The sequence below is a fragment of the Genypterus blacodes genome, unplaced genomic scaffold (genome assembly GCF_046128005.1).
Source record: "Genypterus blacodes isolate CSIRO-AG114 ecotype Tasmania unplaced genomic scaffold, CSIRO-AGI_Gbla_v1 ptg000062l_1, whole genome shotgun sequence".
Lineage (NCBI taxonomy): Eukaryota > Metazoa > Chordata > Actinopteri > Ophidiiformes > Ophidiidae > Genypterus > Genypterus blacodes.
In genome coordinates, this window is record NW_027466874.1 from 552,840 (window position 1) to 580,000 (window position 27,161).

The 27,161-nt window shown below is 49.5% G+C and overlaps 1 protein-coding gene across 1 annotated transcript in view; it reads left to right on the forward strand.

Moving 5' to 3' along the window:
- Window positions 1–27,161, forward strand: part of gmds (GDP-mannose 4,6-dehydratase) — a 114,844-nt gene that overhangs the window by 23,559 nt on the left and 64,124 nt on the right. Inside the window, exons 5-7 of the mRNA XM_076154562.1 lie at window positions 11,904–12,096; window positions 13,462–13,566; window positions 23,954–24,081. Of these exons, the coding sequence (XP_076010677.1) occupies window positions 11,904–12,096; window positions 13,462–13,566; window positions 23,954–24,081 (426 nt within the window). The remainder of the gene's footprint in view (window positions 1–11,903; window positions 12,097–13,461; window positions 13,567–23,953; window positions 24,082–27,161) is intronic.

The window sequence follows — 27,161 nt, forward strand, 5'->3', positions numbered from 1 at the left end:
CAGTAAGAAAATCCGCTCCATCATAACCACATGTGAAGACTCAGTGCTACCGTGCCTCATTGCTCCAGATTTATGGATCACACACACACGCGCACACACACACACACACACACACACAAGGAAACAAAGTGAAATTGTAGTAGGTACAAAGAACGCGGATGATAATATGAAATTTGGAAGTTGAATCCAAATGTTTTCAGCTCCAGTTAGTCTCTAATCATTCAGCAGGATAAGAGTTTGAAAGTAAAACACAGTGAGTGAACGCAAAATACAGCCAATACACAAAATACAGACCTCAAACAATGGAAATTATAATAGCAACAATACAAAATCCCTGAATGTAGAAAGTGCGAAGCAGAGGGAGAACGTTTAAAGGAACCAAACCTGAACATGACAATCATCTGCACGTTCAATGCAAACCTCATGTGTGTTTGCTTAGAGTTAACAAAACCAGATTAGGTGGATACATTGATTTACTCAGTCAACACATTTACATGCTTGTTTACACTTTGATTATACTCAATACACACAATAAATGAAAAGAATGTCCATATGTAGTTTAATGACCAGACCAGCTGGTTTCCCTCACTCAGCATGATGTCCCAGTGAAGCGTTTCCTGTTTACGTCTTGATTTGTGTTTTCCTTCTTTAATAAATGTAAATAGATAAAGGAGAGTCATTATTCACCCCACTCACCGCACTCAGGATTCACTAGATGGGAATGTGTCAGACCTGATAGATTCTGGCCCTGGACTGAAACCAGCTGGCAGCCGCCCTGATCGCTCGGACACTTAACGATTGTCGAGTCGTGCGTCGGCTTGTTTCGCCCTCGTTAGCTGGTTTCTAAACCCAAAGCTGTTTTGTGATTTATCTGTCGAGCTTTGCCGACGCTAAAGTGTGAGTATGGCATCTACGCTTCCTCTTCTTCTTCCTCTTCTTGATGAAGAAGTGGAAGAGCGCGTTGCACCACAGAACAATGGAGCCGGTGGAAGCAGTCACCTGTTTGCAGGCGCACGGCAGGGGAAATTGTTCTAATCGGCGAGAAATGTAAGGAATCTGTGACGCTGTGGCACGTCTGACTTTGACCCCATGGGAAAGAACATTAATGACAGAACCCGGCGATGGCTGGAACACGCGCGGAATGCTGCGAATGAAAGCTTCGATCTGTATTCCAGCTATTGCAGGCATTTTCCACCGGCAGGAAGCGGCAAAGCGGCACGTAAAAACCATCAGGCTTGCGGTGGAGAGGCCTCATTAGCGGGGAGGCCGCGGCTGGCAGCGGCGAGCGTGTCAGGAGTGTCACTGCGGTATGCTGCTGTTTGCTCACAAGTGTAACCACGGCGGCTGATTGTCACAGACACAATAGCGGCTCTCATTTCTCCATGCGTGTGTGTTGACACCTGCTGTCGGATGGAGCGCTGATCCGCGGCGGCTATGTGATGGGCAGGTCTCTGCAGAATTCCCCAGATAGCAGTTGAGGAGTCTTTTTTTCCAAGCTTTCTGATTCCTTTCACAGGAACAGACGTGAACAATTTCCCCTCACGCCTGAGATCAGATGTTATCAGTCACCTGTTTGGATTGTTAGAGCTTTTATAGAGCTTTTTTATTGAGCTTTTATAGAGCTTCCATGGAGCTTTCATAGAGTGTTCATAGAGCTTTTATGGAGCTGTCATTGAGCTGTGCTGCCTGCCTACATATCAGAATAAAGCAGGGCTCGGGTCTGTAGTACTGCACGTTACCCAGGAGGTCATGTGATTTGACCTCACTGACGGTCAGCATCTCAGATAATCCTTTGTCTCCCAGATGAGCTGCAGTAATCAATCTGGAACTTTCACTCTTATTTGTGTCGTTACAGTGACAATACAAGTTTCAGTCTATAAGCAGTACAACACGTCTGCATACAGCTTGTGCTTGGCTCCTCCTCCTCTTCCCCTGCCTGCACACTCATGTCTTCATCAAAGCACAGACGAATCATTCCATTCGCTGCTCTCAACCTTAATTATGCAGATGACGATGTTATTTACCGAAAGGCTTCTCTTGATGTTCAAAGGTCTTCAGTGTGAGCGGCATTAGTTCTGTTTCCCAGGTGCAGCGACAGAAAACCCACAAACGCAAACACTTGGGCGTCGCCGCTGCCCAGTTTTCCCCTCCATCTCTCGGGAAGAGAGGAAGCGAGCCGCCGGTGGTGAATATGTGAATATGCAGATGAGGTGTACGGTGTCGCGGCAGAGGAAGAGGTTTAGCATGCCGGGGCTTTGAATGCTCCTCTGTGAGGCCGCGCCGGCATCCGCTCCCACGCCGTCAACGGGTAAGGCGACCCGGGGCCGGACCGGACTGCGGTCGGCTCGGCCGGGAAGGCGGCTGGTCCGAGAGGAGAGGGAGGGGGGAGAGGATGAGCGGAGGTGTGGAGAGGGAGAAGATAAACAGGAGGTTCTTCGATACGCCCCACTCACGTATGGTGATGAGACCCAACTCTCGACCACCAATGACCCTCATGAGGTCATGTTTGAGGTCCAGTTTATGTTCCCCTGCTCAGAACTTTGAAATGGTCATTTGGTTCATTTGCGCGTCAGTTTAAGGGTTCGAATCCACAGACGGCTGAGCTCTGACACAGTACCTTACCCTGCTGTCACTCACAAGGTGCTGCAGATCTTATTCAAGTTGGACAATGAGCCAGAAAGAGAGAAGGGAAGAAGTTTTAGGCTCCAGGTCCTTCAGTTCCCTCAAATCACCTGAACTACGAGGTGAAACGTCAACATGACACAATATAAATATTTCTGTTTCCGTCTTATTTCAAGTGTTTCTCACTCAGTCGTCTGACGTCCTGTTGGACTCTGAAGTCATCTAAGGACAAATCTGACTGCTGACTGTGACTCTGAGCCTCCTCCCTGCTGGTGTGTGTGTGTGTGTGTGTGTGTGTGTGTGTGTGTGTGTGTGTGTGTGTGTGTGTGTGTGTGTGTGTGTGTGTGTGTGTGTGTGTGTGTGTGTGTGTGTGTGTGTGTGTGTGTGTGTGTGTGTGTGTGTGTGAGAGAGTGTGAGTTTGGTGGTGTTTACTCCAGCCGCCAGCTGGATGGACAGACGCTGCTCTTGTGGTGGAGCCAGGTTGCTGTTGGATCGTGGGATAGTTTCCGTCCGTGGACCTCTGTCCTTCATCTCGTCCCCTGGGCCGGTCTACGGCTTTATTGATCTTTGTGTCCACGTCAGCGCTGCTGTCACGCTCTGCCTTTAAGACATTTCACCAACTTTCACCAGAATTACCAATGTGTTTGAAAGGAAGTGATTCGTTGAGGCAGAGTCTGGTTCCCAACGCACCGTATGAGCTCAGAACATTCATGGGTTTAAAATATGGGTCAAATCTGTGGAGACCTACTTGACAGACACATTTTGAAAGTACCCGACTCAAGTCCTGGCCGAGTCTTGGGCCCAAAGAAGCAAATGGAAGTTCTTCAAAGTCAGCAAATGATGAATCAGCAGAAAGTGATCAAATGGAACTTTTGACCTTTTATTAATATTCAACATAAACAGGAAACTAAACCCAGCTGAGTTTCCAGCTTCTTCTCCTTCGTGAGCTTTGTGAGCACGTGATTCTTTCGTGTTTTGTGTCAAACTCAGAGTTCCACCAGTCTCCCCCACGCCCCTGCCCCGGTTTTGGGTTTCACTTGTTTGGGCTGCGTCTTCCTGGAAATATTCCTGTTCCATGTTTCTCTGACACCGTCTTTCCTCTGCGCTGGGACGAGCGCTGGAAGATGAAGGAAAGGCATAGAGGAAAAGCCTGATATCTCAACTCTCCCCCCCCCCCCCCCACCCCTTCAAAGAGCGCTACAATGGTCCGACCCAGCATTCCGACCCCTGCTCCCACGTTCCCGCCCTGGTGAGAGAGACGGGCGGAGCTGGGCTGGATGTGAACCCAGGCAATTGTCTTCTTCTAACCTCTCTCTCTCTCTCTGTGTGTTTGAGTGTGTGTGTGTTTGGCTCCATCAGTTTGTAGAACTTTCTGTTGATTAGTTTGAAAAAAGCTGCATGTTGAGACACAGAGCGGAGCGTCGGCCAATCAGCTGATCAGATTTCTTTGCTCTCCCTCCATATCAGGTCCACTCAAACTGCGTCACACTGTATGTTGGTAGAAATCCTTGTTGTATCCGGCGGGTCACCGTGATGACTCAGTTGCTTACGTTAGCTGACAGAATCACTCGCACACACCACCTCACACTGACGTGGGTGTGTTGTCGTGTTTGGAGTGGCCGGTGGCCAGGTTTAATCAGGTGTGTGTAAAAGCCGTCAGCTATCCGGAGCTACGTTAATAGAAACGGATGACGTAGATAACAATTCCGTCACAGAGCCACTCGGAACACTTTTTTCCCAGCCTCACCTCAAGATTGATGACTTGTATTAATGTGGATTACTGACCGTGTGTGTTTATTAGGCTAACTTTAGCCTCGTGATGAAACTCTAGTCATCTGTAAGCCTTCTGTACCATCCACAGTGACGCACCCTAACACAAGCTTAGTAGGACAACAATGGGTGTGTGTGTGTGTGTGTGTGTGTGTGTGTGTGTGTGTGTGTGTGTGTGTGTGTGTGTGTGTGTGTGTGTGTGTGTGTGTGTGTGTGTGTGTGTGTGTGTGTGTGTGTGTGTGTGTGTGTGTGTGTGTGTGTGTGTGTGTGTGTGTGTTTTTGCGTACCCAGTGTCATGCCTGTGATTGATCGGCCTCTCTTCCCGGCCCTGAGCTGCATACTTTAGAGCAGAGTGGACTTGGCCGGCATTCATATGAAAATACGCGGCCGCATTCTGATTTATGTGCCTGAATAAGAGCCAAATATTTCTTAATAGGACTTAATAGTTTAACAACAGGCAGTAATGACGGCGCGTGAGTCCGAGCTGTGCGTCAGCTTGTACCTTCTCACCTCTGAGTCTGTCTAGATATGACCTGAATGAAATGATTGATGCTGTGGAACAATCTGCGGAAGAACACGAGTCAAGTTGCGATTATTTCAAGTCTGGATGTCCGATGTCAGATTGTTGCGTCTGTAAGCGACGTGTTTGCTCTCAGCTGATGATCACACAAGTTTAGCCTGCAGCCTGATATGAGTCTGACCTGCTGCTGCATCAGACCAAACCTTCAGTAGCATGATTGTAGAGGATTTCAAAGCTGCATGCACGAGTATAGATGGAGAAATATGGAGGAGGGGGGAGAAATGTTGTCTGGGAGAACACAGACAGGAAAAGGGGGAGCTGGTGAGAGAGGCGGCGGAGAGGAAGGTGTAGAGATAAGAACGTGTGAGTGTCTGTAATCTGCTGGAGATGATAGCTGGAGGTGCGACAGCCGGGCCCCTCCCATTTCACACCACACCATCACACACATGCACGCATCTTAGTGGGGGGGGGGGAGCGGGGGATCATCGATTTTGTTTGATTACACAATTTGGCAGGGTAAAGAATCAGCACCGATCGTCATCCTCATCGTCTCTGATCAATCTCCCAATCACAGGCTTTGATCTTGGGTTCTGGCCTGGTTCTGGTTTGGAGGAGCTGTGAGCGTTGTGTGTTCACTGTGAGTTCACTGAAGTACAAGTTTGAATCCTTTGGGAGCTTATTCAGCTCAAAACTATTTCGGCTCGTTTCAGTATTCACTTATTTCCACGAAAAAGAGTTTTTTTTATTCTGAATTTGGTTTAAGTTCGATACCAAAACTCAACTTTGGTTTAGGCTTGGGTATGAAAAACAATATGCAGAAATACTGAGGTATTTATAGGCCAGCAGGCAGCCTGTAATTTGGATCATTGCTCGCCCTCTCACAGACACACACACACACACACACTCCACAGGGTCCTGGGTGGGCCTGCAGCACATGGAGGAGTGGTGTAGGTCATATGGCCCAGTGACAGTGACCAGGCTGTGTGTGTGTGTGTGTGTGTGTGTGTGTGTGTGTGTGTGTGTGTGTGTGTGTGTGTGTGTGTGTGTGTGTGTGTGTGTGTGTGTGTGTGTGTGTGTGTGTGTGTTCTCTTGGAGGGGGTGGGGAATAAGTTCAATAACCTTTTTAACTAAATATTTTTTTATTAAAGTCATTTCAGTAGGTGAAGATGAAGAGGAGGGAGCAGCTGTGGGATGTGTGACGTTGCCCCCCTGCCTGACTGCAGCCAAATGGAGCGAGCGGCGGGCGGGGGGGTATGGAGGAGGTGGTGGAAGGTGTGAATGGGGGGCCGGGTCGGTTTGGCTAGGGGTCTTAGATGTGGGGGGGGGTCCTTCCTCCTCCTCTTTGAAGTGATCAGCTCCTCCTCAGCTGATAAAGGAAAAGGAAGTGCTGTGATCTGCAACCAACCCAGGATGGAAATCACATCTGTTCACTCATGTGAGCAGCAGAACCTCCCAGTGAATAACCACGACAACAAACCAGCACATACAGTTCATTGTGTTTTAGATTGGACACAAAAACATTGCCTTCCTCTTCTTCTTTCTGTGTGTGCGTGTGTGTGTTCACGTGTGAGTGTGCTCACATGCATGCACGTGTGTGTGTGTGTTCACGTGTGTGTGTGAGCAGGTGTGATTGCTCCAGTCAGCCCTCTGGTTGCGACGACAGCCGCCGCTGAGGCCTGTTGCCATGTTTACATGTGTGTTTATGTGTGCAGAGCTCAGTGACTGACTGATGGTTAGAGTCTGCAGGCTAATGGAGGGAAGAAGAAGAGAGGAATGAAGGGCATCGCCCTCTCCTTCTTTCTTCTTCTCCTTTTTTGATTGACTTCTCAGGGAGTTCATCATACAGAGGGTTTAGGGTCAAAGGTCAGAGATCAACAGATTAGTAACTAACTAACTATCTATCTTCATGTAGAGGAGCTTCAGAGGCTTTAACACGTGTTCATGGATCCATGAGGGTCCATTCAAAGAAGGTGCATATGGATCCCCTTCATTGAGGCTTTGGCACAGATTCAATGATGGAGAGAGTGTGTGTGTGTTTGTGTGTGTGGCAGAGAGATGTGCCGGGAGGCAGACAGGGACTTTCCAGGCTCTTCTGCATAAATCCCAAGTTTGACAGCCGCTCTGCAGCCCTCAGTCTACCTGTCCTGACTCACAGCACGCACCTGTCCACACGTGTCTCTCTCTCCCACCCCCACCGCGTCCACCTGAGCTGTTTGACTCGTATTTGTTCATTGCCATAGCTGCGGCGGCCTCTGCACTTGCCGAGAAGTTGGAAGGAGGAGAAGACGAAGATGAAGACGACGCCTCTACTTAGAAGAGAGAAAAATGCGGCGTGAGATAGGGATCGGGCTGAGCGGGGGCCGAGGCGGTGGGCGGGTGCGTGTCGCGCCTTGCTCAGATCTGTTGCACATTCACGCTGGAAATCAGTCATGCCTTGCTGGCGACGTCCCAACATTTCAACACTGGAACCTGCACTACTCTGGTTTATTAGGACTTTCATTCTTCCTATATTGTGCAGATGTATAATGTCCGAGGATCAGACAGGCTCGCCTCATTCCTAACAACAAGCTGGAATCTGCTCATAGTTGAATGTAAACTGAGATGGATCATTCCAGAAAAGAACAAAGGTTTAACACTGATGAAAATACCACAGAGTACTGCACAACCTTAAAACCCGAGGTCCATCCCTATAGAAGTGCCTTCGTCCAGACCATCCCATCAAGTCCTGAACGCCCTGAACGCTTCATCTTAATAGTGACGTCATGTTTAACCAGGAGCACCAGCAAAGCGCCTGTAAAGCTCCATTCAAACAACAACAAGCATTTTCTTGCCAAATGTCCAGATTGAAACATGCAAATTTACTATGAACTATTGAAAACACTTCAGAACTTCCAACATAAGAGCATTTAAATAAATAATTTCCTCGAGTGTTTCATGTTACGGTGGCATATGACTCTTCAGTGTAAAGTAAAAGCTGTTTTGACAGTGTCATGGTGGAATGCTCTCCCGACTGATGTCAGGACAGCGGAGTCGCTACCCATCTTTCGCCGCAGGCTGAAGACCCATCTCTTCAAGAAACACTACCCGGATCCTCCCTCTTAGGACATCACCTACTCTGTCCTAGCTCTTCTGATGCTCTTGTTTTCTAATCTTTCACTTCTAATCTGTCCTTTTGTTTTTTCTCATTCATCATAGTACCTAACTTATTGCACTTCTACTCTAGCTCTAGGTATGCTCTTAGCTGTTGGTTTAGGAAGGAAATGCGCTTACGATTTCTTGTGACCTGAAGTTCTTTTATCTACCTTTGTTGAACACACTTATTGTAAGTCGCTTTGGATAAAAGCGTCTGCTAAATGACCGTAATGTAATGTAATGTCATGCAGGTATGTGAATGATGCTTTTCAGGAGTGGAAGCTTCACCGACTGACAGCTGATCAATCTGCTCATTGTGTAGAATTGCTTCATGTTTACATTGCAGTCAATCAGCTCAGTTTGCAGCCTCTTATTGTTGGCAGATCTTAAATAAGACCGAGGTTTTTAAATGCCACAGGTGGCACACGGAGCACTCTGGCCACAATGGAATCCTCAGAATGTCGTGGGTGTGTTCAAGTGTGTGTGCACACTTTTGGGTACAGCAGAATTTGAGGATTGTTGCCGGCAGAAGCGGTAACAAAGCTTTAATTGGGATGGTGTTGCGTCGCCCTGGAGAGCAACATTATTGTTGTTGTGTTCCATTTTAAGAACAGTCTGGTCCCGCCGAGAAAAGCCAGACGAGCACCAATCAAACGGCAAACGCGTTCCAACCCGATGGTGCAAAGCGGCAAACCGACCTCTCTGTCTCTCTCTTCGTCTGTCTCTCTCTGTCTCTGTCTATGTCTGTGTTATTGTGTCTAGTCTGAGGTGAATTGGCAGCGGGAGAGGAAAAAGTAGCACTTTTGTTTTTCTAACAGGTGTGTGTGTTTTTCTGCGCCGTCAAGCATGAGCGATACAATTGCTGCAATACGTGACTGGAGGTGGAGAGATTCCCTCCGTTTCATCACATCAACGCGGCGAGTGGTGATGGAGGCTCGGCGGCGTTGGGAGACGTGTGGGCCGCTGGTGTGGGACGAAACCTGCAACGGCCTCAGTGGGACGAAACTGAGGTCTGGTCCCCCTGGTGTGGGACGAAACCAGCCTCAGTGAATCACCATGAGCATTTTTCCTAACGTACGCATCACCTACACGTTTCCCACCGTCGCTGTGCTTAGAATGAACGAGCTCGTGCTGAGAAATCAATCGGTCAGACTTTCATTACTTGTTGTCCTGCACTACTTTTTATTCTTTTCACACTTGTTTATTATTTGGTTTGTTGTTTGCAACACTCAGGCTTTTTTACTCGCATAGGTCCAGCTTATATTGGTACCATTGGTGTATTTAGTTCCTGCATGGACCATCTACACACCTACACAAAGCCTACACACCTACACACCCAACAGCCTATAAACAAACACACCTAAACACCTACACACCTACATACCTACACAAAGCCTACACACAGCCTACACACCTGCACACCGGTCAATTCCGTATGCATCCTTTACTCCACGTCTGCGTCCTTTTGCAAGTTTCCATCCTGATTTTCTGATGTTTCTACAATATTCTGTAAAGAATATTTTTTTGTTTTCAGCCACAAATGAAATCTCAAATTTACCCTCACACTGTCTTGAATTGAAGACTTTCTTTTAACGTTAACTCCTTCCCGGCTCTCATGCATTTCAGCCGGCCGCCTCGTGCAGGAAGGAGACGAACCCCCTAAATACGTGGGCTTCCTGTGCGTTTAGAGCTCTTAAAGCGCTGCGTTTTCAGGGTGGGGATGCAGACCCCCCAACGCTGACAGAGCTTGGCTGGATTCCCAGAACAGAACAATATCTGCCAGGACGACTGAGGGGCCCAGCACACACACACACACACACACACGCACACACATACACACGTCTGGCCTTTAAACCGTCAGCGCTCAGGCCCTGCCTTACATAATGACAGAGAATGGAGGCATTAAGGCAATTTGTTTGATTTAAGTTGTCAAGGCGTCCTGGACCCTGCCCCTCTCAGCTGGTTTTGATACCCTGGCCCCCCTGTACGTATGTGTGTGTGTGCGTGCCTGACCATTCCTCACACACACACACAGCGGGATGGAAAGGGAGGGGGGGTCTCGGTAAGGGAGTTTTTGTTAGTCCAGGTAGAGGCAAAGCAAGGGAACGTTGACGGATCCAAAGGGGAAAACGTGCAAGGAAGGAAACGTTTTGGAGGAGGGGAGGAGAGGAAGAGCTGAAGGTGGCCCTCTGAGAGCTGGATTACATTCTGGCTGTGTGTGTGTGTGTGTGTGTGTGTGTGTGTGTGTGTGTGTGTGTGTGTGTGTGTGTGTGTGTGTGTGTGTGTGTGTGTGTGTGTGTGTGTGTGTGTGTGTGTGTGTGTGTGTGTGTGTGTGTGTGTGTGTGTGTGTGTGTGTGTGTGTGTGTGTGTGCCAGACTGCCTCCCCCTGGCCTCAGCTGACATGAAGGCAGGTATTGTGCGGTCGGGCTTAGCGAGGAACAGAATGCTCATGTTTGTTTGTATTCAAAGCTGACACCTACAAACTAAAGCTCTGTGATTGACCCCTGACCCCTGACCCTGATGACCCTTGCACAGGATGAGTTGATACAGTGGTGGTCTGAGCACTGACTAACTGTAATTTGAAATAGGCCTAGGTGATGTTTGGTGCCTAGTGAGGGGATGAGCTCAATAGAAAGATTTCTGTCAGAACTTTGAACTTTGAACTCCCTGAGCTCTGACTTAGTTCCTCCCTCCTGAATCTTTTTCATTCAGAATTTGGAAATTCTTTGGTCCACCAGTTAAAATCCTGAAAATTCCACAGGAACGCTTCACACGTTGTAGCCGTAAAATGGCAGAATGCAGAGTGAGAGTGTGAGCGAAGCGTCAGAGGTAATTACACTGAGCAGTGGAGTGAAACTGAAGCTGATCAAAAAGCCTCCCGTCCTGTGTGCGTGTCTGTGTGTGTGTGCTGCGGGGGAATAGAGGCCCAGTGTTGGCGGCTCCAGGTCTCTGTAAGGCCTCTGTATCTGCCGTCTGTGTGGAAGCACTAAAGGGCCGCAGCGTTTCCCCTTGCCGCTCGCTCCAGGTGTGGTGACCACTAACCAGCACAGCTTTTAACCGTCACGCCTGATTTGGAGCCCGGGGCCGAGCTGGCTCACTCACACACATGCACACGCACACACACACACACACACACACACCGTGCAAATACACAACTCACGCACGCGCACATCCATTTCTAATTTAAACTTAATTTCCCCCCCAAGTGTTCATTAAGCCGCCTCCCCTCTCAGCCCTCACCACCGGTAACAGGCATTCTGGGAGTTGGAGTGTTTAGTTTGAGGTATGAGGTTTCTAATCTGCCCTGATGGACTCCAGTAACGCCACATTCCCCGCTCGCTCCTTCGCTCCGCACCGCCGCTTTTATGGCAGATCCTGGCGACTTTATGAGAAAGCAGATCTGTTTGTTTTACACAACGTTCACTCAGACACCATTTCTTCATAAATGGAATGGAATATGGAAGAAATATGGAAGAAATATTCAATACTGGTGCAGAGACTTTGTCTGTCATACATTTTTCACTGCTTATCTGGATTTGGGTTCCAGTTGTACCAACAGGGTGATGGTAGTCAAGGAACACAGTATTGTTTGTTATTGTACTTACTTGCAGCTGTCCGAGTGTCACGGTTTCTGGGTGTAGTTGTCGTGATTTCAGCTCAGCATAGTTGGACAATCAGAATTGCTTTTCTTAAATGGCCCGTTTTCACCCACTGCGCACAATGGGGCTGTACTGAAGAAGAGAAGACGATGATGAGTGTGTTTTTACAGATACAATGCTTCGTAGGTTTCAAACTAAGAACATGGAGGTTGAAGTTCCAGAGGTTCTCTTCTGATCCTTTGTGATTGTCTCTTTTCCAGATCTCCTTCGAGTTGGCGGAGTACACGGCTAACGTGGACGGCGTTGGCACGCTTCGGCTCCTGGACGCCATAAAGACGTGCGGCCTGACGAAGGACGTGCGCTTCTACCAGGCCTCCACCAGCGAACTGTTCGGCAAAGTCCAGGAGATCCCTCAGAAAGAGACCACGCCTTTCTACCCGCGCTCCCCTTACGGTAACGCACACACGTACACACACACACACACTGTAGACCTTAGGTTAGACATGTCATCGGTGCTGAATTATTTGTTGTTCCCTCTTTGTCTAAATCGCTGTGCGGCCAAATAACCACTAAGTCATGAGTTCATGTTAACGTAGTGACCGCTGATAGGTTGTACTATTATTCAAAGGATAACATATGGCCCATTGTACACACACACAGACACACACAGACACACACGTGCAGCATACATACAGTGATTGCTTCAAACCTTTGCACCACTTTCTGTGTGTGTGTGTGTGTGTGTGTGTGTGTGTGTGTGTGTGTGTGTGTGTGTGTGTGTGTGTGTGTGTGTGTGTGTGTGTGTGTGTGTGTGTGTGTGTGTGTGTGTGTGTGTGTGTGTGTGTGTGTGTGAATAGGGGGGGGCTCAGGCAGTGTTGGAGCTCTCCACACACCCCGAGGCTAAAACGTCTGACTGAGGGCTGGAGTGGCTCTCACTTTAACAAAGACACCTTTATATCCACAGCACTCAGCACTCACTTTCAACACACACTCGCGCACACACACACGCTGGCTGTACACGTGTGAGACGGGTCGGGTTTCATGTTCTATGTTGCCTAAACGCTCTGCTCACTGACACTTTCCCCATCTGTCAGCACTCCGTCTGAGGCTGCATGGGAGGCACATACCATCATAAGCAGGGCAGCTCCTCCATTAATTAGACATGGGAGGGGAGAGGGGTCACCATGGCGACCTCCCCTCACCTCCAGCGTACGTCCTGACCTATGGCTTAATCAACGGGCGCCTCCCTAGACTCGGCTCTGGTATTCCCCTCATCACAGAGGGAAGGGAGGGAGTGAGCGAGAGGAGGAGGAGGAGGATGAGGAGGAGGACGTTGAGAGAGGATGAGGGGGAGTTTGGCCTGTTTTGGGTCATTCAGCGGGAGGCTGCGGTTAATGTTCCTGACAGTGAAAAACGATCCGCGGCACCGCTGTGCTGAAGGATGACATGTAGCGTAGTTAGAGCGCAGAAACTTTGCCACCGCGCTCGTTTATTATATCCACCAAACTCATCCTGGCCTGAGCGTTTGTTCCTGGAGCAGGATGTTACAAAGCAGATAGAACTGGACGTCGCCATCGTGGGGTCGAGCCCCATCTCTTAACTCAACGTCACGGTCAATGTGAAACAGAGGATAAAGACGATACAAAAACCAAACTAGGACAGGACGCGCACCAACGTATAATAAAGGAGAGAAACTGTCACAGCTGACAGAACCTTTGATGTGGATCTCTGTTTTTCATTCTCACATTTCCTGCGTTGTTGCCGACGTTTCGCCGCGTTGGTCTGTTAACCTGCGGCTGCTTCCTGTTCTCCTCCCAGGTGCCGCTAAGCTGTACGCCTACTGGATCGTGGTGAACTTCAGAGAGGCTTACAACATGTTTGCCGTCAACGGGATCCTGTTTAACCACGAGAGCCCGAGGAGAGGTGAGCAACGCCGCCGCATGACATGAAACATCAAGCGACCTGATGGTGGCGCTATAACAGATTATGTTGATAACATTACATCACTGGAGAGTCATAAGTGGACTTTTGGGCCTTGGCAGAAGTTTGACCTCTGAGTGCCCCTCCAGCTCTTTATAAAGTCGTTCACCAGAGGAGCACAGATTCACTGAGCAATTTGACGCCACACACACACACACACACACACACACACACACACACACACACACACACACACACACACACACACACACACGCACACATACTCTGAGTGGATTGTGGTCACGTTTTTTAATATGTGCTCTGAGCCCCCAGGGTCGCCAGCGCTGGTTTAACCCGATTTACACGCCAAAATGAAAACCACATGACTGTGTCTGTGCCCAGGTCAGCCGCTCAGGTGTTTATGATTTATCCCCTAATGAAGGCCCCGGCCACGACCCCGGCTGGGGTCAGAGGTCAGCCAGTAAACCCTAATGGGTTACCACAGAGATAGGTGTGGGAAACCTGTGGGGGCCTCTGGCAGGTTGTGCTGCCCCCTACAGGCGACCAGAAGGGTGTGATGGAGCTTTACCTTCATGTCTTTATGTGGAGTGTGTGTGTGTGTATGACTTCATATGAAGACGTGGCACTCTGTTGTCCTTTAAACCTCTTGTTGCCTTTTTGACGCCATTATTTTGTCTGCACTGGGACAGCAAAAATGTGAGAGTTGTTGATTTCAATCTCATTATATATCAATAAATATGTGCAGTTTGACAGAATATGAAAACTTTAAACTTATAATAGCTTGAGGAACATCTCATGGTATGGCAGTAGTGGTTCATACTGGAGTAGTTGCGGTGATCCAGAAAACGTGCCGTGTTTGCTTGAAGAGATTGTAGAGAACATTTGTGACATACGTTTAAAATACTTTGTTGGCTAGAACAAACATCCACCAACATATGAGAAGACAAATGCATTTAAACATAAAGACAGTATCTGTTGTGATCATCTCAGCCGCTTCTTCTCGTCCAGCGGTTGAACTTGAACTTCCTGACGTGTCTGACGCGACCTCTGTCTGATGGATGGTCCGCTGGCCTCCGCTCACTCAGAGGACCATTACTCAGTGTTTTGACTGATCTGCTGAGCTGATTTATGTCTGAAGCCCCGGCCATGACGAGCCAACTGCGGCGGAGGAGAAGAGGAGGAGGTCAGAGGTCAGGAGGATGGATGGCTGCGCCTCTGGCCCTGTGATATGGTGACGTCACTGAGGCGTTGTTTGCTTTTCCACACATACACAACAACAACCATATAAGGCCAACGTGTCCTCGGCCTGCTCTCCAGTCTGTTTCCTTCTACTCTCTCTCTTTCTGCTCCGTCAGCATTTCGGGGTTTTGCTCTTGCCGTGTCTATTCTCAGACTTACGGTCGCTCTGTGATGTGGCCAGATGTCCCACGGGCGCCTTGCACAACCCAGTGTGGCGCTGGCGTTGGCCTGGTCCGGCCAGTGTTTACCCAGGCCCCTGGCGGCCTGATGTGACCCCGTCGCCGCTGAGCTGAGGAGGCGTTTTGGCCGTCACCCACAGAGGGCAGCGTAGGGGAGGGGCCACATTATTTCATAGACTATCGCTCAGTAGTTTGATGCTTTCCTACGTCTTGACTTTCATTTTACAAAACGTCTCCGTGGGGGAAATCCAACAAGATGGACGTCAGCCTCCTTCTACGTTTTCCTGTAACAGTGTTCACGGTGGAAAGTCCAAGTTCTGTCAGCGTTCTACATTTAAATGAAAAGCTTCCTGAGTAAATGCTGAGTCATATGTTCCACGCCCCAGGGCCTGGAGGGGCCTGGAGGGGCAGCGTGACGTCCATGCAGTCAGCAGCAGGAGTTATGAGCTTATTATGAAGGTAAAGTTACAAGCACTCATCATCACATCTCACCATGAGCCTTTTGCTCAGAAAGCCAGATGACCTTTGACCTCTCCTCTCCTCTCAGCCACGCATTAGTGTTTCTTATACCTTTGCCTGCGTATGTTAGCACGCTGCTGCAGAGGTAAAGGCTCCGCCCCCTCACACTCACCTGTGGAGGAACGAGACCAGTGACATCACTGAACAACTCCCACACACAGGAAAGGCTGTGTTGTCATTCTCCCGCTCTGTGTGTGTGTGTGTACAGAGAGAGTGTGTGTGTGTGTCAATACATGTTTGCCTTTATGAGGGAGTTTTTCCCTCTTACAGCAAACGGACTGATTCTGTTCTCATGGTCTCTGCCAAAGTGACCAGACCAGTACTGCCAATAAGTGCTGAGGCGAGGCGTGGTTCGGTTTGGTTGAGCGTGGCATGCAGAGTCACATGGTGTGGCGTGGTGGCTGCTGGGGAGGTCTGGGCACAGGGGGAGCACTTTCACTACAGAGGAGGGAAGTCAGAAACTGCTACTTAAGGGTTGTACTTGAATACAACTTTGAGGTACTCTCCTTCCTGCGCCTCCTCCTGCGTCTCCTCCTGCAGCTCCCAGGATGACTTAATCCCGGCCAGGAATGTTCTCCTGAATTCTCTCGCCATTCCCGTAAACACGTAACCGTTCCACCAATAAACAGCCGACCTGCGCTGTTACGCCACTGAGGAGGGAAAATAAGCCGCCGCAAATCCGCCGTGAAGGAAAGCAAACAGACGGCCGCCTCGCTCAGCGCCCGTTAGCTTAGCTGTTAGCCATAACAAACAGACACTACAGAGGCGGCGGATTAGCTTTAGCAGGGCGCTAAATGGAGTCCACATTGGGGCGACACATGAGACGCGTCTTTACTTTTGTTAGCTTGTGCTCTTGGGAACACAGATCGAGTAGCAGAACCGGAAAGTGTGTTTGTTTGTTCGTGTTCAATAAGAGCAACATATCCAACTCCGTAAGCAGAGACCATGTTTACATTCAGTGTGTACGTGGTGCTGATGCCAGGCTGTGTGTGTGTGTGTGTGTGTGTGTGTGTGTGTGTGTGTGTGTGTGTGTGTGTGTGTGTGTGTGTGTGTGTGTGTGTGTGTGTGTGTGTGTGTGTGTGTGTGTGTTCCCAGTCCCATCCCTCTTTCCCCCCCGAGCGCTCTGTGGTTCACGGTTGGCAGTATAGAATAATATACTGTTATGTTAGGAGAGAAAACCGGCTCGTCGGGGAAGTTTGAGCCACGCTGCCAAAGTCAATGCTGCCCCTTCACACACACACACACACACACACACACTGGCCTCGGCTGCTTTGGTTGATGTTCGGCCTGAAAGGTTGGATCATGTGATGGACTTCTAAGATGAGATGTTTCCCTCATATCAGAGAGGTGGGCAACATGGGGAAGGGGGGGATTCACTGCATCATCACGGAAACACGGAATTCGCTGCTGTTGTTCCATCTTTTATTGCGTCACTTTTGGGTCCAGACGTCATCAGCAGGTCCTCCTCTGGAATTTTGTCACCTGACCTGAAGTTTGTCCTCCCTTCACCTCCGCCCTCCATCTCATTCAGAGGCGAGGCTCAGGTTGCCCCAAAAACACACACACAGGCCTCAGTTTGGCCTCTCCCGGTTTGTCCTAGTATGTTAGACTGAATGGATGTTGTTTAGGTCATATCAGAGAGGTCACTTGTAATGCGACCGAGCAAAGACGAGGAGTCGAGCGATTTTCGCAGCACCTTGTCAAACTCACTTTCGTGTTCTCTCATGTCGCCTGCCCCAGGTGGGAGGGGCCTGAGCGGTGGCGAGGTGAGGCGAGGCTGAGCGCCGCCCAACACCTCCGAGTGATGACAGGCCCCTCCCCCTCATCACGTGATCTGGAGGCGCCTGGACTCACGCTGGGGCGTGACGTGGTCCTGCAGGTTTTCACCTTCACCCCCGCCCCCCACCCCCTTTGGTTTACCGTCTTCACATCTGTGTTTGTTTGAATTTGCCGTGGTAACCAAGAATCCAGTTGACTGAGCGCTCGGTCTAAGTAGCGCTAATTGCCGAGACTCTTGCTCTCCCCCTACCCACGCCAGACACCAACCCCCCCACATGCTCCCATGTGTTTCTCCACACTCTCCCTCTCTTTCCTCACACCTCCACACACCCCGTGTTGTCCGCTCGGTTGCGTCATGCCCGTCCCTCTTCCTCTTTGTCTTCTCTCTCCTCGTCGCCCCCTCCCTCCACATGGCTCCCCCCTCTCGCACGTGACCTCTCCTTCTCCTTGGATGCAGCGCAAAAATTCTCTCCACGCCGACGCTCCACAGATCAGTCAGAACAGATCACGGATTGTGCAATGGCTGCGATGGCAGACGCTGACAGGTCTTTGGCCGACCCCGCAGCCCGGGAAGACTCGTCAGCCCTCCTGCAGAACCGCTCGGCACTCCCACACCTCAGGTATTTGGGTTCATAAGTCACTACAGATAGAGAGGACGAGCCCGACCCGAAGTATCGATGGACCTTTGATGCAAACACACCCGCACGCTCCATGTAAATCCTTATATGGGCAGGAGTGGAGGTGCAGTTTAAAGGGGGCAAATCTACCACAAAGCAGTTTTCACCCTCGGGGCCGTTTGCTCAGAGACACAGCGGGATTATGGGGATTCACAGTTCTGGTCGAGTTCCAAAACAGGTGTGTGAAGCCTGTGTTGAGGTAATCTTAGGTTTTCCATGACAACCGTGTGGCAATCAAACCAGGTCTTTGCTGTTCTTTTTTTCTTTCTTTTTTTAAAAGCTGAAGGTGACATGCTCAGACATGCTCACCATGGTAACAACTCCTATGTCGAAATTATGTCCAGAATACTGAAAATGAATCTTTGCATCAAGTAGTTGACCTGCTGTCTTGTTGTTAGGTTCTTGTAGGTTAAAGCTGTCTGGGGGCTTATTAAGTGTCTTGCCCGGTTCATACTGCAAGATCCAAGATGCAGGTTCAGAGTGGCTTCCAGTGGGTCAGAACACACAGCAAGCACGCTTAACCATGCAACAGCACACTTAACATACTACTGTATAACAGATTCATAAATCTCTCTCTCGATAAATCTCTGATAATCAAACATGGAGATGGCACATACATGTTGAGATGAGACGGACATCTGTGTCGTCATGTCAGCCTGCAGATACTGAACACATTGAATTGTCACAGATGATCCTCATCAAATCAGGTTCAGTACATGAGGAGAATTAGCCCCAGGGTTGGGTTTTGATCTTGTAGCCGGAGGTGCTGAGAGGGCAGATTAGGATTACAAAGCAAATGTTAAAGGAGCAGTACAACACTTTATTCTTCCTGCTAAACAGCTTTCCCAGAGCCGGTGTAGTGTGACCACAGAAAATAAAAGCTGGAGGAGAGTGATCTGAATAAATTGCGCACACACACACGCTGAGTAATATATATGAGTTTGAGTCAGCCACGTCTTGAGTGTGTGTGAGCCGAGCCGTCACACTGTTTGAAGACAGACTTCATAAGTCACATTTATGTAGCAGCGTGTTGCTAACAGCTGTACAGTAAACGTTGAGTAACCCCACCAGGCCCAGCCAAGACCACCCCCCACCCCCACCCCCCCCAAAGCTCCGCCCCCCTATGCCTCCACATGCCTCCATCATGTTGATGGAAGACACATCTGCACATTTGACTGCAGTTACACAAGTACTGTTCTGTAACATACTGTTGTACACACTGCAGTACTGCAGTACATGCATGCTCCATGCATTCACAGCTTGCTGTATGTTTGCTCTCACTCCAGCCTCCTTCACATACAGATCGAGTGTGAAACATACACAGAATCGTGTCGATAACCTTTAGACTCCAGAGTGTGTTAGGCCATCAGAGCAATTACCGGCTGGTTTAGAAGCAGTCGGTTCAGTGAAAGGCCTGATTCTTTAGCACACTGTGAAGACTGTTGGGTACAAAGACACGCTGACTGACTTGAGTTCCTCTCCCCCGACTTGGGCCCAGCTGTGCCAGAGTAGCCCCGTGTGTTACGCGTTTCCTGTCCCCCCCTTTGGCCCAAAACTGAAAATTGAATCGGAAAAAGAAAAAGAAAAAAGCTCAGCCTCAGTGGAGTGAGAGCGAGCGTCAGGTTCTGGCTCTGGATTTCGCTGTCTGCTCGGTTTTCACGGCCCGTGGTTTTATTAGACTTTCCGCCGGGCCGCGGAGGTTAAACGGCCACCGCCGCCCCGTTTGGGCTCTAAACCCAAACGGCCTCCGCCCCTCCTCCTCCCGGCCGCCCTGCGGTGCCGCTGCCAGTAAAGGAAACACATTAACGCCCGAGCCAGAAACAGAGCCGCCTTTGTCCTGGGCCAGGCGGGCCCGGTCCATTAGGGCCGCACGCCGGTCCACACCGCACCAATTAGAGCGGAGCAGGAGCAGAGCCATTGCAAACACCGGGTGTGAGCTTTACGGGGGACTACAGGTGTGCTAAGGGGAAACATGGACCTGATTACCGGTCAGGGGAGCCAGGCTCTACTCCACCCCTGCAAGAGCCTAACTCTCTGCCGTTTACACGACCTGAGCTTCACCCGCACACCCCAGTTTGCCTTGGACTCCGGATCAAATGGAGCCCAGCAGCAAAGGTCAAAGGGCAAATCAGACCGTGGCTCCACATTTTTGCCTTTAAAATCTCAATTAAAGGAGAAGAAAGTGTCCTATTATAACTGAGTGAAGTCATGAACGAATTAACTCACTATGGTTTGAATGAATCAGTGTGAATGAACCATAAATCAGCTGAGATGCAGCTTGTTTTGATTCAGGTTGATGTTAGTGAACCTTTCCTCTATTCTGTGTTACTGGGCTAAGTTACTGGGCTAAGTTACTGGGCTAAGTTACTGGGCTGAGTTACAGGGCTAATTTACTGGGCTAAGTTACTGAGCTAAGTTACTGGGCTAAGTTACTGGGCTAAGTTACTGGGCTGAGTTACAGGGCTAATTTACTGGGCTAAGTTACTGGGTTAGGTTACTGGGCTAAGTTACTGAGCTAAGTTACTGGGCTAAGTTACTGGGCTGAGTTACTGGGCTAATTTACTGGGCTAAGTTACTGGGCTAAGTTACTGGGCTGAGTTACAGGGCTAAGTTACTGGGCTGAGTTACTGGGCTGAGTTACTGGGCTAAGTTACTGGGCTAAGTTACTGGGCTGAGTTACAGGGCTAAGTTACTGGGCTAAGTTACTGGGCTAAGTTACTGGGCTGAGTTACAGGGCTGAGTTACTGGGCTAAGTTACTGGGCTAAGTTACTGGGCTGAGTTACAGGGCTGTGTAACCGGCCTGTTTCTCTGGGCTGTTACTGGGCTGACCTCTGCATTATGGACCGCAGGGCAGAATCAGCAGCTCCTTGGAATTTCTTTCCATTCTTCTCCTCACTTCACATTCTGTTAGTGGAAACATTCCCGACCTGAGACGAGCTCGTTTGCTGTGAGTTACGGTGGACGGTGTCTTCTCTCAGCAGGAAATGGACGTGCGGGGACGCATAACTCTGCGCTTCAACTGATCTGCACCTCTATGAAAACAAAAATAAGCAAGACTTGAATTGAATTTACTGTACAATACACAAGAGGAGACGTTTGTGTGTTTGAGTGGCTGAGCGATGTTACTGGTGCCTGTGGCTTGTACAGATGACAGTCACACACACCCACACACACACACACACACACACACACACACACATCAGCAGCAGATGAGCGATGGCTGGTTAACATTTGGCTACAGCGAGCAGATGACGGAACGTGCCAGAACAGACGAGCTGCCAGGTGAGAGAGGGGCCCCAGGGCCCGACGATCCGATCAGGCAGAGACGGGACAGGTCTGACATCACAGGGGGTTTCCGGAACGATTAATTTTCTGCTCTGTATGCACATGCAAGCAGCAGTGAAGCTTAGACACAAATGGTTCGATTTGTGTTAAAGTTGACATTTATTAGGACTTTTTGTTTTACTATCATTTAGGGGGTTCTGTCAGTGCTTTTTGCACCGCCGCTGTGCACGTTGAGTGAAAACAGCAGGGTTTCTTTGGTGATGGAAGTCCTTGACGAGCCATGGAAATCTTCATCTTGAGAACTCAAACTAGAACCTGAGACGTGAAAAAAACCGGGATGATTTTATTTCCTAGATCAGTGGTTCAGTGGTTCCCAAGACTTATAGGGGGGCGAAACACTTCTGCTCTTTATAAGGGGGGCGCAAAAGACCTAGATGTCCTAGATGATCACATCCTGTTGTATGCTTACCACGTCTGCATCGTGTTGATGTCATCATGTTACGGAAGCAAGGGACCAATGGGAAACGCGGCTTTGGAGTCAGTTCAGGACCTGCACGTTTGTCTGACTCAAAGCATTTCTGAAGACGTCGATATTTTATCACACTTGCAGTGTTCACTAAGTATTGTCCCGCTAATACTACTAACTCCTACATTTCACTGTAACACTAAGTGAAAACAATGACAAACATCATCTGTCCCTTTTAAAGTTTGTCTTCCTTTGCTCCTCAGAGAAAATGTGAAGTCTGCAGGAGCCTGATTTAAACTCCCTGAAACATCAGCCAAACACATGGCGCCCTGTGACCCACAACCAGCACACAACAACGCTGTATTCTGTCAAACAAGCGTGTCTAACCTCCGCCGCTCTGCTTTAGCTCAGCCCGCCCGCCGCTGTCGCTTTTATATGAAATAATTACTACAAATTTGGCGCGTTTGCATGATTGGGTTGATGGGATTTTCCTGTGCCTGAACGCCGGCTCTGCTCCATGTCAGGGCGTCCAGACAGAGTCGCACTATTACGGCCTGGGACAGAGGAGGAGGAGGAGGAGGAGGAAGAGGGCCACGCTCATCTGAAGCAGGACCAGGCTGAAGCTGCCTGTAGGAAGCCTTCAAAGCGGGTCAGGCGAGGTTATGGGAGATTTATTCGGAGATGTTTTGCGGGCTAAAAATATCAGTTTTGACTTTGAAATGGCAAATATCTTCGCCGTCTGCCATTTTGGCTTTTGAACATGAGACAGAAGAGCCTAACCAGAGTTAAAACCCTCAAGCTCTAATAAGCCGTTTCAACTAAGATGGTGGCATTATTAGACGTGACACTCCGACATTTTAGCCTCCATTTCCATCAGTTTAATGGTATAACGCTGTGTTTGGGTTGGAACGACGCGGAGCTCGGTCGCGGCGTCTTTTTCCCCCCGCGGTGGGAACGGAGAACCCGACACCGGCTCTCTGTGTCCCGCCAAACACCCCAAACCGTCTCCCTCGCCCTCCTTGCGGCACAGAGGCACTCATTAGGAGCTCATTTGTTCTGCCGCAGATAATATCGCCACGTGTGTCGGCTCAGAGCGAGAAGCGCATCGCCAGCCCCCTGGGCCCGCGATGCGGTGCCGCGGGACCGTAAGGCCGCACCGCCACCTTCAGGGTGGTCCTTCACCCTTTCCCGCCAAAGCTGTTTTGGACGTCTGAGGCGCGTTTCGTTGGAACTTCCCTGGTTTTTTTGGTTTGGTTAGACTGATACGCTTGGGTTTGTCTTGGCGGCCGGCCCAGAGTCGACACCGAAACTGTGAGTTAAAGGGGGAAAATGAGAGATGGAATGAGAGGGAGCGACTCCTAAATGATCTCGCGGCTGTAACGTGAGGTGGTAACGAATTGCTTTGACTGCCGGTGGCTTTCTGGCTTTTTTTTTACGTCGGCTAAAGAGGACTTGGAGCTTTAGCGGAGGTTTTGGACGCCACGCCTGGAAGGAAAAATGTTGAAATCTCGTTTGTTTCTTTCTAAAGCACTAAATGGTTTTTTGCTCCCGTTTACATTTCTCAACATTTGTCCCCCGTGTCAAACTGTCAGACGGAGATCCTCTCATCTGCTCCCAGTTCCACATCTACATATGAGATTCACACACAAGTGCCAGTTACTGTTTATTCAGGAGTTTAACATTCAGTTAAAAGCAATAATCTTGTAAAACAACCAGCAGGGGTGAGAAACGTCAAGTGTGAAAACTGAAACAATACAGCAAAACTCCTGGAGGAATTCTGAGGCGTTCGTCTGCTCAACTGGCGCAAAGTAAATGAAAACAGCACAACGTGTGACTGAAATAAACAGGTTGCTACAGCGGAGTAGGGTGGGTTGTCAAGAAGCCTACACACACATACACACACACGCACACATAGGTGATCTGCTTGGAGATGATCAAACTGTATAGAAAGCTTCAGATTTATATGTAAAGTTTAGTGTTTAGATCTGAAGGTGGTTGTAGTTTTCTTCTTCTCTTATTTGTGTTTGCTGTGAGCTGTGAAGCAGGTTGGATCAGCTGTGATATAAATAAAGTCTGGACCTGTGGACCTGCTTGGTCCCTCTCCGCGTGCTTGTGTGCGTTGGACCGGGCTCACCCTCCGCCGTATTTATATCCCCACGCGCAGCCTAATTGAATTCAGAGAATGCATACCAAGCATTTGAACGCGTGTGTGTTTGGGTTTCAGGCTCAACGTTTGTGACTCGTAAGATCAGCCGCTCTGTGGCGAAGATCCACCTCGGCCAGCTGGAGAGCTTCAGCCTGGGCAACCTGGACTCCAAAAGGGACTGGGGCCACGCCAGGGACTATGTGGAGGTAAAACACACACACATACGGACACAGACTGTAAAAAGCTCCATCTGATGTGTGGCTGGATGGACTCAAACCTCAAACCTTCATGTGTATTTCTGTCGCTTCATTGTATATTTGAAGGTTAAAAATTGACTTGCAAGACATGTTTCTCCCATGCTTAGCAAGTCGTTTCTGCCTATAATTTCACCTAGAAACCCAGTTGAAAGAATCTAAAACTGTTTTTGGATCTCTGAATTTTATTTATATGGTTTAGTAATGAAAGCAAAGCAGTACAGGTGCAATCTGGGTATTAAAGGTATGTAAATGTTATTGAATATAAGAGACAAGAGATGAGTGGATGGATTTCGGTAACACACCAATCTGAGTATAGTTTATGTCAATGCTACTGATAATAGTAGGAAGAAACAATACATTTCCCTTGTTTGGGATCAATGAAATCCAAACCTTGATCACTGTTGCCTTGTGCAGCCTTGGTGGAGGTGGAGGGGTTCTGTTCTGGCTCGGTTTAGTTTCAGGATTCTGAGATTCCTTTTGAGCTTGCTATGAACTATGAACTAGCTATGAAGTCGATGGGTCCAGGTCACAGGCTTGAGTCCACGTGACCCCAGAGTCTCTCAGCAGCGCTCTCTGTGCCGGCGCCTCAGAGTTGAGCAGAGTTCAGACGCGCACGCAGCTTTTTGCGCCCGGCATGTTTTCCCAGATCGTTTGAGGCCGCAATATGCGATCTGCATGGAGCCTCGTATGATTGTCTGCCAAAAGAGAAACAGAGTTAGAGGAGGAGAGCGGGAGAGGCAGGACGGCATGCTGCGAGGCCACAGACTGCACTCTGGTTTCCCACAATTCACCCATGTCCCAGATCCCCCCCAGGCCCCCCCGGCGCCCGCAGAAGAAAGAGAGATATAGGGGGGGAATGCGAGGGTCCCGGGGACGATGACAGAAATACGCTGTTTGTGTTCACGTAATGGTGCCAGCGGCCAGCAGAGAGAGAAAGAGAGAGAGGGGCGAGCGAAGATGAAACAAGCCGAGGCCGCCGCGTCCAGGAGCACGGGCCCACTGTGTGTGTGTGTGTGTGTGTGTGAGTTGTGTGTGTGTAGTAAAACCCTCATCCTTCATCAGGACGTTCATTTTGTGTTGTGACGTCTCTCTATTTTGAGATTTTCTTTAGAATAAGCTTCGATTTTTTGTTAAACTTTGTTAAATGTCTTAAAATAAGCCGATTTTCATTGGAAACGAGTCAAGCCGAGTTTATTTGCATAGTCCAGTGTCACGTACAACAACGGGCCCAAAAAAAATCGGTTCCCAAGGAAAGACGAGGAGGAAACAACGTTAACATATAAGGAAGAAACGTCGGGAGAGAACACTGGAAGAGAGAAAGTCAGTCTGCTCGGTCGTCCAGGTGTGACGAAGACGGAAACGAAACGACGCACAAAGAGCCGAGGAAATTATATAAACACGACGTGTGTTCAGGGCTGACCAGATGAAGCGCCGCTGGGCTTCATGTCTGACACACAGACACCTCGCTGTGCTCCATGTTGTTATTGGGGGGGGGTTAACTGCAGATCGTAGCGTGGGGGGGGACGCTGCGTCACGGCTGGACGCCTCATGCTGGGAAGGCGGGAAACTGAAGGCGAAACCGATGCGTCAGCCGCTGCCTGATACAGGACTGTCGTCTGAGTTTCTAACCACACAGAATAACATCGCAGTACGTGTCAAATCGCCATCGCCTTTCGGCTCCACCAAATGCATGTCGGGGTCAAAGGTCGTAGAGGAGCTTTTAGAGGCTTTAACACGTGTTCATGGATCCATAAGGGTCCACTCAAAGACCTACAGACCTGAAGAGGAGCACAAACATCAATACAGACTTCATGAACAACTTGATTAATGAACAGATGGCGAGACGCGCTAATGCACAGAGGAAGAAGAAGAAGAAAGAGAAGCGAGGACAAACAAAGGGAGGTGGACAGAAAGACATTCTGAGAAGCCAGCAGAGGCAGGACAGAACCCGAACCAAAACCACTGGGCCTCCTCCTCCTCCTCCGTCTCCGTCTTCGTCTCCTCCTCTTGCTCCCTCCTTCCCAGACTCCTCTCTGAACAGGAAATGGCTCTCTGTAGAGGGCCGTGGGGCGGTGGTGATGCGCAATCTCACAGCTGTACCCACCGTGAGCCAACTCAGGCTGGGGGCACTGCATATCCAGTGTGGACGAGGAGGAGGAGGAGGAGGCTGACATCTTCATCTGCTCAGATTATCAAGCCTCAAACCAACAAAGAAGAGGAGGTGAATGTTTCAGTGTGTCTTTGCCTCCTTCACCAAATGAGATCAGGAAGATTACAAGCGAAATAACTTTATCCACAAATTTTACAGCGTTGGGCTCGGCACCAGCGTAATAAAAAGGCTCCTTTGAGAGTCGTCGGGCAGATCCAGTCGGGCCGAGCCGGACACCCGATACCCAGCGGAGACGATGCCCAGCCAGCCACTCGCCTTCAGACGTTGTTAGAGCAGACACACAGCACGCACGCCCGGCCTGCCACCCACAATCCATCCACAGCCAATTACCAGCAATTTCCCTGTCTGAGAGGGGGAGAGAGAGAGAGAGAAGAGAGAGAGAGAGAGAGAGAGAGAGAGAGAGAGAGAGGAGAGAGAGAGAGAGAGAGAGAGAGAGAGAGAGAGAGAGAGAGAGAGAGAGAGAGAGAGAGAGAGAGAGAGAGAGAGAGAGAGAGAGAGAGAGAGAGAGAGAGAGAGAGAGAGAGAGAGAGAGAGAGAGAGAGAGAGAGAGAGAGAGAGAGAGAGAGACTGAGAGAGAGACTGAGAGAGAGAGAGACTGAGACTGAAGCAGGCACACATGGTTCTGTTTACAAGTTGCCACTTGTTTGGTTTCGCCATGGCAACACACTGCTGACGGTGAACGGATGAACGTTTGAGATGGAGAGAGAGAGCGAGAGAGAGCAAGGGGAGGGAGAGAGAGTGATCGCCGTGGTGACAGACGTGCTCTTTGATGGCAACAGGCTGAGGTAAACTTTCAGCAGCAGCGCCGGTTCATTTATGCATAACGTACAAACGTCCCACAAACACTCGTCTGTTTCCC